The following is a 17,437-nucleotide window of genomic DNA, read 5'->3' on the forward strand; positions in this document are numbered from 1 at the left end:
CCCCGTGAGCCCAGCACAGCTGTATACAGCCTCCCAGCTACCTGCCACAGCTGGCCTGGGCTCTGCAGGTGGCGCAAACATTCAAAAACAGCAGATGGCGCACAAGCTGCTAACAGCTTCACCAGGCTCTGGAGCCCCAGCAGTGACTTCATACTGGTGGTGACTGAACGTGTGCCTTGGCAAACATGGCAAGGATAGGCCAGGGCAGCACAACCCTGACCCCTCCACTGCCATCTGCCTGAAGGCATGTGTAGCTGCCACCAACAACGAGGATCAAGTACCTCACGGCCTGCCCCGTTAACTTAAATATGTTAAGTTGAGGAGTGGGCTGAGGTTGGGGTATTTTTGGTACTCTGGCCACAAAAGTTGCTGAACCCTGGTTTGTCATATTATTGGCATTGTACTACATGGTTGCATTTTATATTTTTTAAAATATAAGTTATAGTGTATGCAAGTATAGGTTAGTGGACCCACACAAAGCGTCAGAATGCTCTGGGGCTCTCAAAGCAATTAAAGAGAAAATTTATACAATCTTTGAATGCTCAACAAATGGGATATAGATTACACAGCTTGCCTGTTATGCAACCCTGAAAATCCATGACTATACAATTGATTCAATTACATTCTCCATAGAAATAATATAACTGAGATGCCAGATTGCAAAAAACTATGGGACTACAGATACTGAATGTTATGTTGCATAGCTACAGCAGCTAAGAGTGTAGGAAAAAATACTGCAATCCCTTTTCAACACAGCTAGCCAGAAAATCCTCTAATGTAGATAGATCTATGTTGACAGAAGGATACTTTTGTTATTTTAACTTAAGTTTTATGGGGAGGTCTACTGTTCTGGCTCAGTGGTAGAATTGTTGTCTACAATATAGGAGACCCTGGCTCAATTCCAAGATGTGCACATAGCTACAACCATCAAGGCACTTAATATCCAGACTCAGTCTGGCCTTTGGATTCTGTCTCAATGGCCTAAAGCAAGAATGGAAGGTCTGGGCAACCTCTGCTCTTCCACTCCTGCCTAGACATCTGTGTCAAAGATCTGGGTGACCTCTCACATATGTACCATGATCCAGAAGAATTGATGGTTGCCTACTACTGTGAGGAGGTGGTATGACAGGCAGGAAGAACTCCTTCCACTTTCATATCCTGTATCTGGACTACGAGACTTGTCAAGATAGGTATATTTCCATGGGTTCTGCAAATAGTCCCTAAATTTTATATTCACACAGATATGGACGTATGTATGATAGAATAATTTTGTAAGTACTTCTGGAGCATATAAGCAGTTACATATTTTAAAAACTTTATAATTAAATGCATACAATTTTAGAATGGTTTCCATGTAAGCATTTCAGGATTCTTTTTAAGCATTAGTAAATTAAACTTCATAACCCTTAGAATACCTAAGCATTATTTAACTTTAGTGTTCCCATTTCTAAATGCTTAGCAGTCACATTTTGAGACTATTATCAATAATTTCAGAGATAACATTTTTGGTTGAACCTGAACAAATCAATATGATATAGTGTAATTTAGTCTGACTTGATGCATGACAGTCCCTTCCAATTTTAACATATGGATTGTGTGCGCAATGCTGTAATCCATTATGAGACCTCTTGGTCTGATTTCAGCTCTGCCAAGAACTAGCGGTTACAATTTTTGTTCCAATGGTATTGCTTAAAGTTAACTACATAGCCAATAGCACACTTGAGAATTGTTATAAGAGTAGAAATTGGCATACTAGAGCTGGAATTTTCAAAAACATTTAACAGAGCAAGTTAAAATAACTGGCTTCAAAATAATATCTATATATGTATATATTGAGAGAGGTTAGCTTAAATTTTCTCCCTCTCTCACTCTTTTCATTGACATTACCACACATGGACTGAACCTTCACTAGAGTAAACTCTTAAGCAGAAAAAACAACTGAGACTACAGTAACATTTGAGAGTTCTTCTATAGAGCCTGGCCCTGGCTCTGGCCCTGGTGCAGTCACAGGGAAAGCCTCCTGCCACTGATGCACTGCAGAAGCTATGAGGACTGCACTAGACTGGAATTGGATTGTTTCCAACTTGAAAAGTTTGCCAGCTGCCAAAATACTGCATGGGTACAATAAACAAATGAACAATAACAAACACACAAACCCAAATACCACAGCTTAGATCCACCAGCCCTTTGGACTTTAAGCTATTAAATAGAAGGCTATTTTGCAAAAAGAAAGGATCATTTCACTTTACTGGTAGCATTTTAGAAAATGTTATTGTTATATCAACAAACTAAGATAGTATGTTGCAATTTCATATTGTTTCAAGACTGATAAATATTTGACCAACAGAGAGAATAAAAAGCTATTTCTAAAATAAATAAATGAAATCAGAAGTAGAATTTGTTTTGATGAAAAATGTATTTAAAATAACCATAGATTTGCAGGGGTTTGGGTTGTAGCCATGTTGGTCTAAGGACATAGGCAGACAAGGTTCCTTGGGTGAATTTGATATCTTTTATTAGACCAACCGAAATGGTTGGAGAATAGTTATTAAGCAAGCTTTCAGGTTCAAAAACCCTTCGTCAAGCTAAGGAAGTTTCAGCAGTTGGTGTGTGCTCTTCCTGGATGGAATAAAAAGTAAAGAAGCCAGGGGCTCGGCTGGGCTTGAAAGAGCCACCTGGATACCACGTGAAGAACTGCTGCAGTACAGAAGAAAAACACCCACAAATCGCACACCGCTGGTTATGACGCATCACCCCTCCCTTGAACCTGTATGGAAAGTCCTCAAAAAATTGCAACCCATATTAGAAAGAGACCCTATTCTTAAAAAGATCTTCCCAGAGCCACCCATCCTAGCCTTCAAACAAGCACCAAACCTCACCAACCTCATCACCAGAAGCAAACTTCCTCAAGCCCAGAACACACCAAAAGGATCCAGACCGTGCCAGGACAAGAAATGCAAAACCTGCCAACACATCTCCAGCACCCCCACTATTACTACACCCCACAACAGAGCCATCAGCATCCCTGCATCTTACAGCTGCACCTCCAGAAATGTAGTATACCTCATCCAATGCACCAAATGCCCTGATGGAAGATATGTAGGAGAGACCAAACAACAACTGCGCACCAGAATGAATGCACACCGGAAATCCATCAAAGACAGAAATACCCAATTACCGGTGGGGGCACCTTTCTCACAGGAGGGCCACTCTCCCTCCAATCTCTCAGTCCTGATCCTCAAGCGAAACTTACACAACACTTCCCAGAGATGAGCCTATGAACTCCACACACACCAACTGCTGCAGCTTCCTCAGCCTGACAAAGGGTTTTTGAACCCGAAAGCTTGCTTAATAACTATTCTCCAACCATTTCAGTTGGTCTAATAAAAGATATCAAATTCACCCAAGTAACCTTGTCTGCCATAGATAAATTTACCATTTATCTATGGTAAAACACAGATTATAGATCTATAAAAATCATTTAAAAGTTTAAACCAGTGGTTTTCAACTTTTCTTGACCTGAGGCACCCCTCTGTAACTTTGTGAATTGAGTGGCACCCAATTTAAAAAACGGATATGCAGTGCTCGCCTCCTTGCAGAGAGGCTGAGCAGTGGGGTTGGGGAATCATACAGGCAGGGGCAAGCCTGGAGCCTGTGCTTATCTGTTTAACTTTTCTGCTTATCGCCTCACACAGCACCCTTCCAAGGATCTGGCAGCACCCCAGGGTGTCACAGGACCCTGGCTGAGAATCACTAGTTTAAGCAGCATACTTGCTGCAGAAAGTCAAATCACTAAACTGGGGAGAAGTCTTTCATTATTCACCTAGCATTTCAGTCTGTAGATGTTTCGTTCTAATTTATTCAAAACTGGGAAACCATTTTTTTTGCATTTGAATTCTAATTCCATTAAAATAAAGCCTGACAAGTTATATTTAAGGACCTACCAAATTTGGGGAAGCTGCTCCCCCGCCCCCCCATTCCATGGTCTGAGTGTGGTGCCAGTCACCATTTTCAAAGCAGAACACAGTGCCCGCCGGCCTCTGATTGGCTAAGGGGTCCCAGAAGTCCTGCCCCCCCCCCCACTTGCTGGTCATTTTCATGCTTTGTTTGCGGTCCCTGCACTTTTTCGTGGGGGACCTATCAAAGATTGACAGATTGTAAGGGGCTGGAAGGGACCTCGCAAGATCATCGGGTCCAACCACCCTCACCCCCCCTCACTAGGAAGGAAAAACAACTGGGGTCAGGTGACCCCAGCAAGGTGACTGCCCAGGCTCCTCTTGAAGATTTCCAGGGTAGATGATTGCACCACCTCTGGAGGGAGTTTATTACACAGTCTGGCCATCCTAACTGTGAAGAAGTTTTTCCTAGTGTTAAACCTGAAATGGCCTTCCAGGAGTTTGTGGCTATTACTCCTGGTTTTCCCCAAGGGTGCCCTGGTGAACAGTGTTCGCCGAGCCCTTGATGTATTCCCCTGATATAGTGGTAAGCTGTTACTAAGTCCCCTCTCAGCCTTCTCGTTTTTTCAATTTCTTTTCAAACAATTTCATGGTTTCTGCAAAAAATGTGAAATCATGATTTCAGTAGGTCCTTAGTTCTGAGTAAATAAAATCTAATCATCTAGAAACCAGCACCGTATTAAATGTAAGAACTCATGCTATAAGTGCTGTACAGCAACAAAATACAAGACAACTTCTAAACCAGGGGTATTAAACTCACCTCCTGCTATAGGCTGGATCTGGACCACTGTGTTTCTTGCAGCCCACAGCAGTTTGCCTCCAGAGGCAGTGGCGGTAGCAGCTCTAGGTCCAGTTACTGCCCAGTGGATGTGGCAGCAGCAGCTCCAGCTCCTGTCATGTGTCACATGCCCCATGCTGGTACTGGAGCTGGTGCTGCTGACAAATGTTTTGCACCAGGGTGGCACAGAACACACAGTGGAGACAGCGCCGACTCTGGGTCTAGCACAGAGCATGTGGCAGCGGCAGTGGGGCCAGTGGCCAAAAAGCAGTGCTGATAGGTGAAGCAACCGGGGCTATGTCAGCCCTCACTTGCCCTCCTGCCTCCAACTGCCATGTCTGCATCAGGTTACTCCCCCGGCCACGCCCTGCCTCCACCCCCAACTTCCAGTGGCCCATTTGTAGCCTGGCAGGCCAGAAACAATAGCTCCATGGGTTGAATCCAGCCTGTGAGCCACATGTTTGACACCTCTACTCTAAACTAAAATGTAAAACAGAATAAGCACTGTGGCAGGAGCGACGTCAGGGTCGCCGTGCTATCCCCCGTCGCCTCCTTTACTGTGCCAAGCTTCTGACTTGTACCCTCCTATTCTCGCCTGCCACGACTTTGATTGTATATGTGTTTTTATAGGGAGGCTACCTTTCTTCTACTTGGCCACAGTTCTCCTGCTTCAGGTGTTCTGTGTATCTAAGCCTTGTGGGCTATGCGTGGCTCCTGCCACCCCAATACCACGCCCCAAGCCTCGCAGATGGAAAAGACGATGTTCTGTCTGGGTCTACACCCCCCCTGGCACTTGGGCCCTTCGTGGCCCTGTCTCTCTCCGGGGCCTTCTCGGCAATGCGGCCCTCTCACAGGGCTCACTGCACTGCTACCCCCTCTTCTGGGGTTTCTCAGCCACCCCTCTCTGGAACTGGGGTCTGTACACCCCGAACACTGTGCCCTCACTGGGGCTGGGGTCCTTACACTACTGTGAGGCCTCCTCCATCCCCTTATAGCCTCACCCAAAGCACCGGTGTAATCAATAACAAACATAAACAGTAACATAAACACCAGCCCCTTGGCAACAACTTAAACATAAGCCACTAGCTATAACTATGCTCAGGCCTACCGGGTTTTCTATCCTACCGCGGTTGCCCCTTCCTTCAGCTGGCTAGGCAGGTGTAAGCCATTAGCTCCCTTTGGTTGCCTCGGCAACCGGCACCTGAAGGGTTATCCCAGCACTTCTAGTAGCAGGCACCCTAGTGCCCTGCTACAAGCACTATAAAACAAGCAGTAAAAATGGGAAAGATTTATATTATATCACCAAAATGTTTGTATATATTTTTTATTAGCATTAAATATTTGCTGATAATGTAGCATCAAAAGTGTGATAAGGCATTTGGAAAAAAATAATTTTTAAATAACAGTTTTTACTGGTTCCCGAGAAGTGAGGAGGAGTGGACTAGGAATGGAATGTTAAAGGAGGAAAAATAATACAAAAATAGAAAAGTAACATTCAAACATGAAAAAGCAAAATCTTTAAATTTAAATGGTATCAGAACATAGCTATCTTTTAGAAAGAGACCAACATGGAAGCCTACAATTAATCATTAGGCAATCTGCATCATGGTCATACTGCCGGCAATGCAGAAAGAACTGGTAAACTGTAGACTTCTACATTAAAGTTTCTCGTGAGTAGATAAGTTTCTTTGGCTAAATCTGATATCTTTTATTAGAGCAACTCAAATAGTTGGAAAAATTCTTCTTTGCAAGCTTTTGGGTATAAACACCCTTCATCAGGCTGAGGAAACACCTGCAGTTGGTATGTGCTCTTCCTGGATAGAATGAATAGTAAGAAGCCAGAGGCTGGTATGTATGTAAGAAAGCCAGTCAGTGAAGATGTAAATCGAGGTGTCAGTGGGTGAAAGACAGGTTGGAGGTGCATCTGTAAGATCCAGGAACGTTGATGGTTCTGTTGTGGGGTGTAGCAATTGCGGAAGTCATGGAAATATGTTGGCAGGCTTTACATTTCTTGTCATGGTCTGGATTCATTCAGTATATTTTGGGCCATAGGAAGTTTGTTTCTGGTGATGAGATTAGCGAGGTTTGGTGCTTGTTTGAAGACTAGGATGGATGGTTCTGGGAAGATATCTTTAAGAATTGAATTGTCTTCTAATTGGGTTGCAATTGTTTGAGGATTTTCCGTATAGGTTCGAGGGAGATGTGTCATAACCAGTGGTGTGCGATTCATGGGGGGTTTCCTTCTGTACTACAGCAATTTTTCATGTGGTATCCGAGTGGCACTTTCAAAAGTGCGACCTATTTGAGTTGGTTTAATAAAAGATATCAGATTTATCCAAAGAACCTTGTCTGCCCATGTCCCTAGACCGACATGGTTATAACCTATACCCCTATAATCATGAGTAGATTGTACTTTATTTCTAACATGAAGTTACTTACCTGTACAACAACTGGAAGTCTCTGGGATATGTTATCTCTATATTATATGCTCCTGTATATATAAACAGATGTATGCACCCCAGTATTGATGCACATGCACCCATGAATTTGAGCTCAGAATATTTTTGGCCAGCAGTGCCTATTTCCATGCCTCTTTTGAGCCTCTGATACTGAGGCTGAAAATTTCTATTTTCTGGATATAGTTTGGTAATTTTTTTCTAATTAATTAAATCAAGCTGTTTTGTTTAATGTTCTATGCCAAAAATAAAGTACATATTGAACCAAAGGGAGCATTGCAATGATTGTCAACACTAATAGATCTGTCAGAAATTCAATATGGCTGATGTTGGAGCTATAGTGGTTAACATTAAAACAGTTTGTGCCAATATATCCATCAATTTTATATATCGATGCAATCTTAAAATCTTGGTATCATGCCTCCTTTGAGTTCCTACAATAACCACATCAGGCCACATTCTCCCTAGAATGTGAATAACAAAAAAATTTAGATTTTTTTCTTAGTTAAAGAATTTGTAGACAATCCACCACTCACTTTCCCCTCAAGAACAATGTTCTTTTATCCTCAAAGTTTTCTGCCAGTTGCATCAGAGACAGAACCTGGAATTCTGGACAGCAGATTTTCCAGCTAACTTATCCTGAGCTCACTGGACTACTCCTGGAAAGAGACAACGTTGGGTCTAAAACATTGTGATCAGTCTCACAAAGCAGTCTCTTGCAGGAGAATGAAAACTTAAAATCCCAACAGATATCTCAAGGTCTCAAAACCAGGGAAAAAGTGAAGGAGAAAACCCAAATCCTGTCAAAAAGATGAGCCTACAGGCAACTTGTCCTAACCTAGTTAACTCATTCTAATCTAAAATTAAGTTTTACATGTTAAAATAATAAACCCCACCACCACCAGCTAAGGTATGTGTATCAAGATGAAGAAAATGAAGTTGCTATGTTTCACAGAGGCCAAACACAGACAGGTAGTTAGCTGTATTATTCTGAAGTCAAGCAAAAGCAAGGCAAGGTGGTACCTTAGAACAGTGGTTCTCAGCCTGCGGCCCAATCAACACACTGTTGTGGCCCATGTGACATTCTATTAAACCATGTGTTAAATGGATACAGAGGAAGTAAGTAGTGAGAGTGTGGCCCACATAACACATTGAGAGCTGCAAAGTGTGGCCCAATATAGAAAATAGGTTGAGACCTATTGCCTTAGAAACTAATTCATTCAGAGAGGCATAACGTTTTGTAGGCGACAGCCTACTGTCACAAACTATGACCATATGAAGTATCATGGCATCTGACAAAATACACTGTTGCCTATGAAAAATTATGCCTCTCTGAATGAATTAATCTCTAAGGTGCCAGTGAGCCCTGCTTTTAGTAACCAGTAGTGTGAATGAATGCTAATGGCAGCGAGACACAGCTATCCACTATGCCCTCTGTAAGAAGCAAAGGGAAACTGAAATTATAGGAGCAGCACCAACATACTGCTGACCAAACTACACTTATGTCAAGTGCATATGCACAGAATATGCAATACAGGCAGTCCGCAGACTTACAATACAATCAGTTCCTGAAAACCACGTCTTAAGTCGAAACATTGCAACTCGGAACCAATTTTCTCATAAGAAACAAATGTTATAAATGGGGGACTGGTTCCTGAACCAAGGCCCAATATCCTATTTTCAACAAAAATACCCCAGAATTTTGTACTCAATCAATTATAGATGAGTAATATCGCTACATTAATGTATTTATATTGTAAATAGCAATCATATTGATTTGGAAGGACTTCTTTGTGGTGACTTTGCTGGACGTTTTAAAAGGCTCTTGGTCGGACTTCTTGAAGGGTTCTTGGCTGGAGTCTTCTTAGGAGTCTTGGCTGCAGGTTGTTCTGGAGTCTTGTCTGCTTTCTTAAAGAAAGCGTCCAAGGAAGTTTGGACAGATGTTCTCTAGGGAGATGAGTGACACCGCGAACTTGGTCGCTGGCATGGCATGGCATTGGATCAAGCGTTGTAAAGTCGAAACTGACGCCATGAAGTTGAAACAGGGTGTCAATTTATCAATGCTGTAACTGCGAAACCTTGTAACTCGAAACCTTGTAAGTTGAGGACTGCCTGTACAGTTAGATGCATATGTGAAGAACTGTGCAAACTGAGAGTGACTGGATTTTTTGGCTGGGCTTGATATAGCTCATGCAGTCTGACAGAGAAGCTTTTCTACCCAAGGTTCTACTTTCAACAACATCTAAACTTGAATTTAACAGGAAAGGTTATAGCTCTGCTAGTCACAATAAACAAACAAACCAACCAACCAACCAACAAAAAGTAAGCTAAATATATATTGATATAGATCAAAGACCATAGCTCCAGTTATACTGTTGCTTAGTATATGAGAAAACACAAATAGTACTAAAATTTACATAAAATAGCTTAATTTCAACATGCCATTGCCTGTAAAAGCTCCGAGCACCTAATGCTGTGGGGGCCAGCCTTTTTGCAGGTATGCCACATATCAGCCTCAAACCCTCCCCGAGCGCAATTCCAATACCCTTTCCCTGCTTAATAAGCTGAAATTGGTACAAACTAGGTTTAAATCCTACCTGCCAAAGCAGCATCCTCATCACTTTCTGATCCATACTGCAGTGCCATGGTTATTGCTGATAAACGATCTCCTTGGACTGCTCTCTTGTTACTTTAACATTTAAAACAAAAACAACAATTATGATGTGAAAAATGCTGCAATTATCAAAAATCACTGTCCAATTATTTTCTGCAGACAAGTATTACTAATTATAGGGACACACCCAGAAGATCCAAGAAGACTATTCAAATATGTGGGGCGTTTGCAAAGGAGACTGGCCCACAACATTATCTCTGCTTTGTGAAGTGCTCCACCAAATCAAAAGCTCAGAGAGCTAATCTGATGGCTAAGAAAGCATAGCCTAATAAAAGAATAGGCTATTCCCCCCTGCACTGTTCTCAACCTCTAACATTTAGAAGAAAAAAAAATTACAGGTGATCAATTAAAAAGTACCTCTGTGTTATTTTGTAGAAATGAAAGACTACTAATTCTGTTTTATAAAGTTATGCTTACATAAGAAATGTAGTATGCAGTAAGAACAGTGAATTTATGATGCATTAGCTACTCCACACCAACTCCCCTCATGGATACTTTCAGTACACACTAAGAATGACCGTAGGATAGCTTCATCTATCTTAGATAAGAGTATGTTGCTTCACAGTAAGAACATCTACAAAGCAATTAGTGTGGAGTCACTAGGGCACTGTAATTTTGCACTCACTTCCCTGTATAGGCAAACCTATATGAAGCATCAAAATTTAAGAGATGAACAAGTGAACAAAACAGAATGCTGTGAAAAATGATTTCACTTTATAGTCTACCTTAACTGTATTTCAGATTCATTACTTTTCTCTTGCATGTTTTCTCCTTCATTTAACATTGTTTTAATGTTTTTATTCTTTACTTTCACAAATTGTTAAAAAACTAAAATGCAAACATCTTTTCTGAGTTGTGATGCATATCTCTGGCAATTTTAGCATGCCTGGTTGTGTAATAAATCTTAAGATGCTGTTTTTTAGAGCATTCCAAAGAAATAGACATATTTAACATTTTTTATGATAACTGACACAATAAAAATATAGAATAATTTAGGTTATACAATCTATTAAAACCTCCTATACAGGAGAACAGTGATTAAAATATCTAATACCATATTTTATCACATACAACATGCACCTTTCCCCACAAAAGAAACAGCTGCTGGAAACTGGGGTGTGCACTACAAGCAAGAAAATACAGTGTCAGTAGTTTCTGCTGTTTAAGAAGTGATCCACAGGGAACAAAACATTGAGCAGGTTCAGCTCCCCAACTGCTGCTACTCAGTTGCTTACTACAAGGAAAGAGTTTTTTCTTAATCCTGCCTTTCAAAAACAAGATGTTCATCTTATTTTGGGGTGTGGGGTATGCAAGAAAATATGGTCTATACTTAGGTTACTAAACTATGGCTTTAACATTTCCATGACAGCTGGGTAAGTCTTTATATTAGACAGACAATTTACTTACCGGTAATATTTGTTAGCAGAATTTCTCTCATCACCAACACTGCCCTTACCCTGCGAGGAAGGACCTGTCAGCTTGGAAGCAGCCAAGTTTGATGGAGTCCTTTAAGAACAGGAAAAGATGCAGGAAAAGGAAGAAAGAGACACCCACCTTAGAGCCAAGAGAAGCAGCCAGAAAAAAATCAATCTTTCACAGAATAATCTTGATAGAATAAGCAGACAAAAGAGCTCAGAGTTGGAATGATAAAATGTTGCATAGCTAAAAATATAAAGTGATTTTCTAGACAGAAACAAAAGTTAATTATAGCTTAAGCAGTACGGAATTTGTTTAGTAGGTAGAAAGAGGGTTCGAGGCAGACTGACAGAACCAACACTAAAATATGTCTTTCAGTCTACAGCCTAAGTGAAATGTTGCCTAACATCAGGAAAAGGTTAGCAACACACACACCCAAGCATGTTATGTTACCACTTCATAAAGCGCCATGAAACTGCACTAGGTTACTTGATTGTATTTTAATCATCTTATGTAAACAGAGGCACTTACATACATACCAAAGAGCAATTTGAAATGATAAATGGCACGGACCATTTCACATAAGAAAAGAGTTGGGATTTTTGCCATGATCAATTGCCAGCATCTTAAAAGTACATAATATTAGCAAAGAGTAAATAAAGCATTAAGCTTCATTTATCAGTAGTGAAGAAAATACAGGTTTAAATTAGGATGAAACATGCTAGAAAAATCTAAGGAAATATTTTATGAAAAATTATGTATAGCTGAAACAGAATCCAATTGAGGTGGAAGGATTATGGAATTATGCAAAAAACTGCATAATTATATGGAATTAACTAAGATGAAAAGCATGTTAGGCAATAGCCCTGTGCTCAAGATGAACCAACCAAATACTTCAGGGTAACAGGAGAAATATTTCTTATGAATATACTTTTCTCTCTCCCAAATAGACTCCAAGGTATTTTTCAGAATTGGTTATATTTGTTTGAGAGTATTTTAGCCTACAGGAAGGACAAAATGTTTTTCGTTGTTTTTTTAAAAAAAGATGCAGGAATCAAGTTGTTAAATTATTCTAGCCTTAAGGAATAACATCTTGGCCATATAATAACATCTATTGAAAAAGTTAAAATGTTCAAGTTACAATGCAAAATAACTTAGGAACAGAGGAAGGGTTGGCAGTATAGGAGAGAGGAATTCAACTAACAAATATTAGTATGATCAATCTGTCAGTCCTCTTTACACTAATACCCTTATTTTGAAAATAATCAGCCAAGACTGGCTTCAACACAAGGCAGAATTCTCAAGCTTGTAAAATACTCATTCCATGTAAACTCCAAAGGAAGTAACAATTTAGGGCTTAATCCTCCAAAACGTACACACATGCAAAGTCCAGAGGTTGTTAAGTGTTTACAGAATTATGACCTTCCAGATAGAAGTATATTAACAAGGAAAGCTGACAACTTGAAATCTGGCCAGTTAAACTTGTGTTTCTTTTCTTTTTTTTTTAAGATGAATTTCTTTTGTGTTTAGTCGCATTTTCCTGTTTTGCAGTGTTTTTCTCCCACAATACACATATAAACTCAAAACAGACTATATACTACACACATATCCAACCCTCCCATAAATAATTGATACTATTTTCTCTAATCTTTCATTTACAATAGCCTTCATAATTTAGCAACATACGAAACAAGGGGAGGTAAAACATTTTAAGAAAACATTATTTTTAAGCTATTTCCCATTTAATGTAAGGCTGTATGTAGAATTCTCTATTTTACCTCAAAAACAGATATAGTGGAAAAGTAAGGATTTTCTCTTCAACATAAAATGCATTCTTTCTAACTAAATCCATTTCATTTACCAAGAAAAGCTCCATTTCTTTTTCTACTGCAGAGCGTCCTAATTCTTTGTCCGAGCTGGACAATTTCATTTAGCTTTTTACATAAATTATATAGTTCACCCTGGCTAATATTTTGAAAATCAGGTTTCAGTGTTATCGGTGGTAAAAAAAATAAAATTTACAAAAGGCTCTGCATATATCCAAATACATTTTAAAGTACAAAGTGTAAAATTACCCCTTTTAAAATATTTGAAACAGTGAAGATCTGGACGGAAAGCAAAAGCTATTTCCTAAAGCAAATATCATGTGTAGGCATCAGCGCTGTGTAGGGGGTACATGCAGGTGCACGTGCACCCCCTGAGTGCCGGCAAAAGTGCACTTCCAGTTTTGCTGGTTTTGCCACTCGTGGTTCCAGGCTCAGCGATCAGCCACTGGGGGATCCTCCACCCCCGTCAGTGATCTGGTGCCCCCTGACTTGGGAGGCACCAGTTACCCATGTGTGTAGGCCCTCTCCCCAGGCCTCTCCACCAATCAACGGCAAGGAGTGGGGCTGCTAGAAATTCTGCTCTTCACAATGTGACAAAGCCACAAAAATTCCTTTGTCTGGCCATGAATTAAGTAGGTCCCTACAAATAATGGAAGTTGAATGAAGTTTCAGTTACGAAATAGCCCAACACACTAAGTTTCAGGGCCAGATGTGTCTTAAAAACAGGAACATCTCATCCATATAGTGTATTTCTGCAAAAGATACCTTCAAAAACCTATTTCTATGGTTTTTAGAATTTAAAGAAAGAGAAAGTTAATTTTAAGCTGTTATTTTGGTAAATCTGTAAGCAAAATTAAGTAATGTCAGTAAATACATGGAAACACAACTCCAAGCAGCATTTTATTTGCAATACCTGATTCGAAGACTTGATTTGGCCAACTCGCTGTGTTCAATTTCAGCCTTTTTCATATTAAATATTTTTTTAATTGCATTTGCATCCTGTTAGTTAAAATAAAAATATTTTTTTTGTAAAAAAAGTAGTAAATTAATCAAGAACTTAACTCTAAAATTTATGCATGGGTAAATATATGTTTAAAACATTATCAAAAGTTTATATTTAATATATATAAAAAGCTTGTATTGAAAAAACAAAAATTAGAGTTCTATATATTCCAGCTAAAGAATGACTCTGCACTAGGGGTGCACCAATAGAGATTTTGGGGGCTGATACCAATAGCTAATATTTAAGGAGGCATATTGGCCAACACCAATCCGATTTCCGATACAGCCGCCTCCAGCTGATAAGTCCGGTGTGTTGGAAAGGGAGGGAAGGGGCTTTGGAAATTTCGCTGCTGCTCCGCTCCCAGCATCGCAGCCACCAGCTGCCCCATGCATCCCTGGCTCAATGCCCTGCCTCCACCCAGGCACCAGGAAGAGCTGTGGCAGCGCCAGGTACCTGGTGGCTGAGGAGCTGGGAGTGGAGCGGTGGCAAAATTTGGGGTGGATGCAGCATCCTCCCAGCGCTGCTGGCACCCGCTCCGAGCTCAGCTCCTGCTGAGAAAAGCCCCACAGAGCTCTGGCTGCAGCCTGCCCATACAGATCCAGGGGGCACACACTCCCCCCATGCCCACCCGGGGTGTAAGCAGCAGTGGGAGCTGCCATCTCCCCACAAGCCGCAGCTCCAGACCACCCCCACTTCTGCATGGGCAGTGCCTGCCCCTGCCCCTTCCCTCACCACAGGGCGCTTTGATCATAGATTCATAGATGTAGGGTCAAAAGGGACCTAAGCAGATCTTCAAGTCCGACCCCCTGCCCTGGGCAGGAGAGAATACTGGTCTCATGTGACCCCAGCAAGGTAATTATCCAGCCTCCTCTTAAAGTCACCCAAGGTAGGAGCCAGCACCACTTCCCTTGGAAGTTGGTTCCAGATCCTAGCCGTCCTGACTGTGAAGTAGTGCCTTCTAATGTCCAGCCTGAACCTACTCTCAAACAGCTTATGGCCGTTATTCCTTGTTACTCTGGCAGGTGCTGGGGGGAACAGGGTCTCTCCCATTCCCTGGCTGGTCCCCCCTGGTAAGTTTATAGATGGCCACCAGGTCCCCTCTCAGCCTTCTCTTGTGAAGGCTGAACAGATTCAGGTCCCGTAGCCTCTCCTCATATTAGATGAAGAAATAAACATATTCTATGTGCATCCTGAAATGATCCTTGCTTCATAACAAGTGATTAAAAAAGGTAGCTGCAATTAGTACCTTTGCGCAGTGGCAGTATTGTAGCTGCAATTAGTAATCTTTGAATACACAATAAAAACCGCAGCTGAAGCCAAGCACAGAACAGTAGAGCACACATGAAATAGCCTTTTTTTTTCCTTTTAAAATATTCCAATCCAAGCAAATATTAAATCTCATAGATTCATAGATATGAATCTTCACCCCGCCCCCCCATACCCCTTCCCTCCCCTTCCACCACACCGGACTGACCAGCTGGAGGCAGCTCTCCACACTGCCAGCTGTGCTCCTCGCTGCCCAAGTGCTGCGCTGCAGCTGTGCGCATCACGGGCATGTATTGGCCAAATTATCAGCCACATCGGGCTGATATCTGATACAGCAAATTTTGTTTATATCGGTACTGATCCGATATATTGGTGCACCTCTACTTTGCACAGTGTAAAAAGTCTCCAAAAGTATACTGGGAAAGGAGACACTTTGTCACTGAAATTCATTCACTTCTGGGTTGCATGAAAATAGTGAGGCAGAAAACTTTCACGTGCGCATCAGCACAATAGTTAACTGAGAAAAGAATCAGGGAAAAGGGATGAATTTTGATGAAAATATTTTTGCAAGAAATGGAGTATGTTGTTTAGTATCCATAAACAGGAGGAAGGCTTTACAATAAAAGCTTCTCTGTATTGCACAGAACTGCACAGATAAGGATTAAAGCAGGGCTGAGCAAAATCAGACCCACAAGCCAGATTCAGCCGCCAAGGGATTCTAATCTAGCCCATCATGGGTCCCTCGGCCCCATCTGGCCCAGGCGTGGGAGGCAGGCTGGGCTGTGGCGTATGCAGACAGTCCCACTACCCCCGGGCACGTGGTGGGGCAGGGGCAGCATGGTAGCCAGACTCCACTTCTCAGCAGTAGCTCACTCTGCCCAGCTGCCACTGCCAGTCTACTCTACACCCACCAATGGGGGCGCTGGACAGAGCAGGTGGGCAGGGTCTCCATGGAGACCAGCCCAGGATACCCATGGACAGAGCATGCTTGGCCAAGTGGATGGCATAGGGCCACAGGTAGGGAGTGCGTAGGGGCTGGGATTGAGAAGCAGTGACAGTATGGAGCCGGGAACCTAGGGCAGAGCTGCAATCCACTCCCTCGCATATTGCTGTGACAGGCACTGGTTCCATTGGCAGGGATGTGCAGGGAGCAGATTGGGGTTCTGCCCTAGGCCCTGGCTCTGCACTGTCACAGTCCCTGCCCCTGCCCTGCTCTCAGACACCATTCCCTGCCTAGAGCCCCATCCTATCCACCCAGCCAAGCATGCTCTGCCCACAGGGTCCTGGGTCTGTCTCCATGAAGACCTCACCCACTCTGTCTGGTGCCCCTGCTGAGGGTGCAAGATGGATGACCTGGGGCTGGATAGGATCAACTGGGCCCCCCAGCCGACCCACAACATCTTACTGAAACTCCTTAAGTGGCCCTCTGGCCCAAATAACTTCCCACTGGTTGATTAAAAAGTCAGCCAATACTTCCATAATATCGATCTGTAGTTTCAGACATCTATGTATTCCTAACTAAATAATGAGCAATTCATCCTCTGTTCCTAAAATTAAGCCAATCTTTTCATGACCCCTTTCAGATGCAATTGATGGCAGGAATCTACATATACCAAGGAAAGAACAGCGAAATAGAGTTTCTGTCTTCCAGAGGGAGTTGTTAATAAAAATACATAAATAGCAATTGTCACATCTTTCCTAATATTCCCAAAGAAATTAGAAATGTTTTAGAACCATATAATACATATTATTCAATAACTAAAATAGTATCTAAACATAGTAAGACAGATCTTGAACATCTGAGGCTAACCTTGAATACTTGAGATCCAGGCTCATTGTATGTTTTGGCATTCTTTGCTAAAAGATCTATATCCTTGGCCATTGCATGAATACTTTTGTAAGTTCCATTCTAAAAGACAAAAAACAGAGCAGATTACCCTTCAATTAAGTGATCAACTACTCCTTTTCATCCTATCACATAAAAAGGGAACAGATAAACAGTGGAAAGTAAAGGGCAACCTTTGTACAATAAAGAGGGCACATTCCTTCATGTGACATGTAA

The 17,437-nt window shown here is 41.7% G+C and overlaps 1 protein-coding gene across 16 annotated transcripts in view; it reads right to left on the reverse strand.

Annotated features, from left to right (window-relative positions):
* The window catches only part of PBRM1 (polybromo 1), a 125,437-nt gene that overhangs the window by 80,690 nt on the left and 27,310 nt on the right, over positions 1-17,437 (reverse strand). For 14 of the 16 annotated variants that reach the window (XM_025206741.1, XM_025206740.1, XM_025206739.1 and 11 more), the window contains 4 exons: positions 17,186-17,284; positions 14,020-14,105; positions 11,272-11,370; positions 9,788-9,879 (listed from right to left, as the gene is read on the reverse strand). In XM_025206741.1, the coding sequence (XP_025062526.1) occupies positions 9,788-9,879; positions 11,272-11,370; positions 14,020-14,105; positions 17,186-17,284 (376 nt within the window). The remainder of the gene's footprint in view (positions 1-9,787; positions 9,880-11,271; positions 11,371-14,019; positions 14,106-17,185; positions 17,285-17,437) is intronic. The other 2 variants (XM_025206742.1, XM_025206746.1) reach the window with 1 other exon arrangement.

The sequence above is a fragment of the Alligator sinensis genome, unplaced genomic scaffold (genome assembly GCF_000455745.1).
Source record: "Alligator sinensis unplaced genomic scaffold, ASM45574v1 scaffold78_1, whole genome shotgun sequence".
Lineage (NCBI taxonomy): Eukaryota > Metazoa > Chordata > Crocodylia > Alligatoridae > Alligator > Alligator sinensis.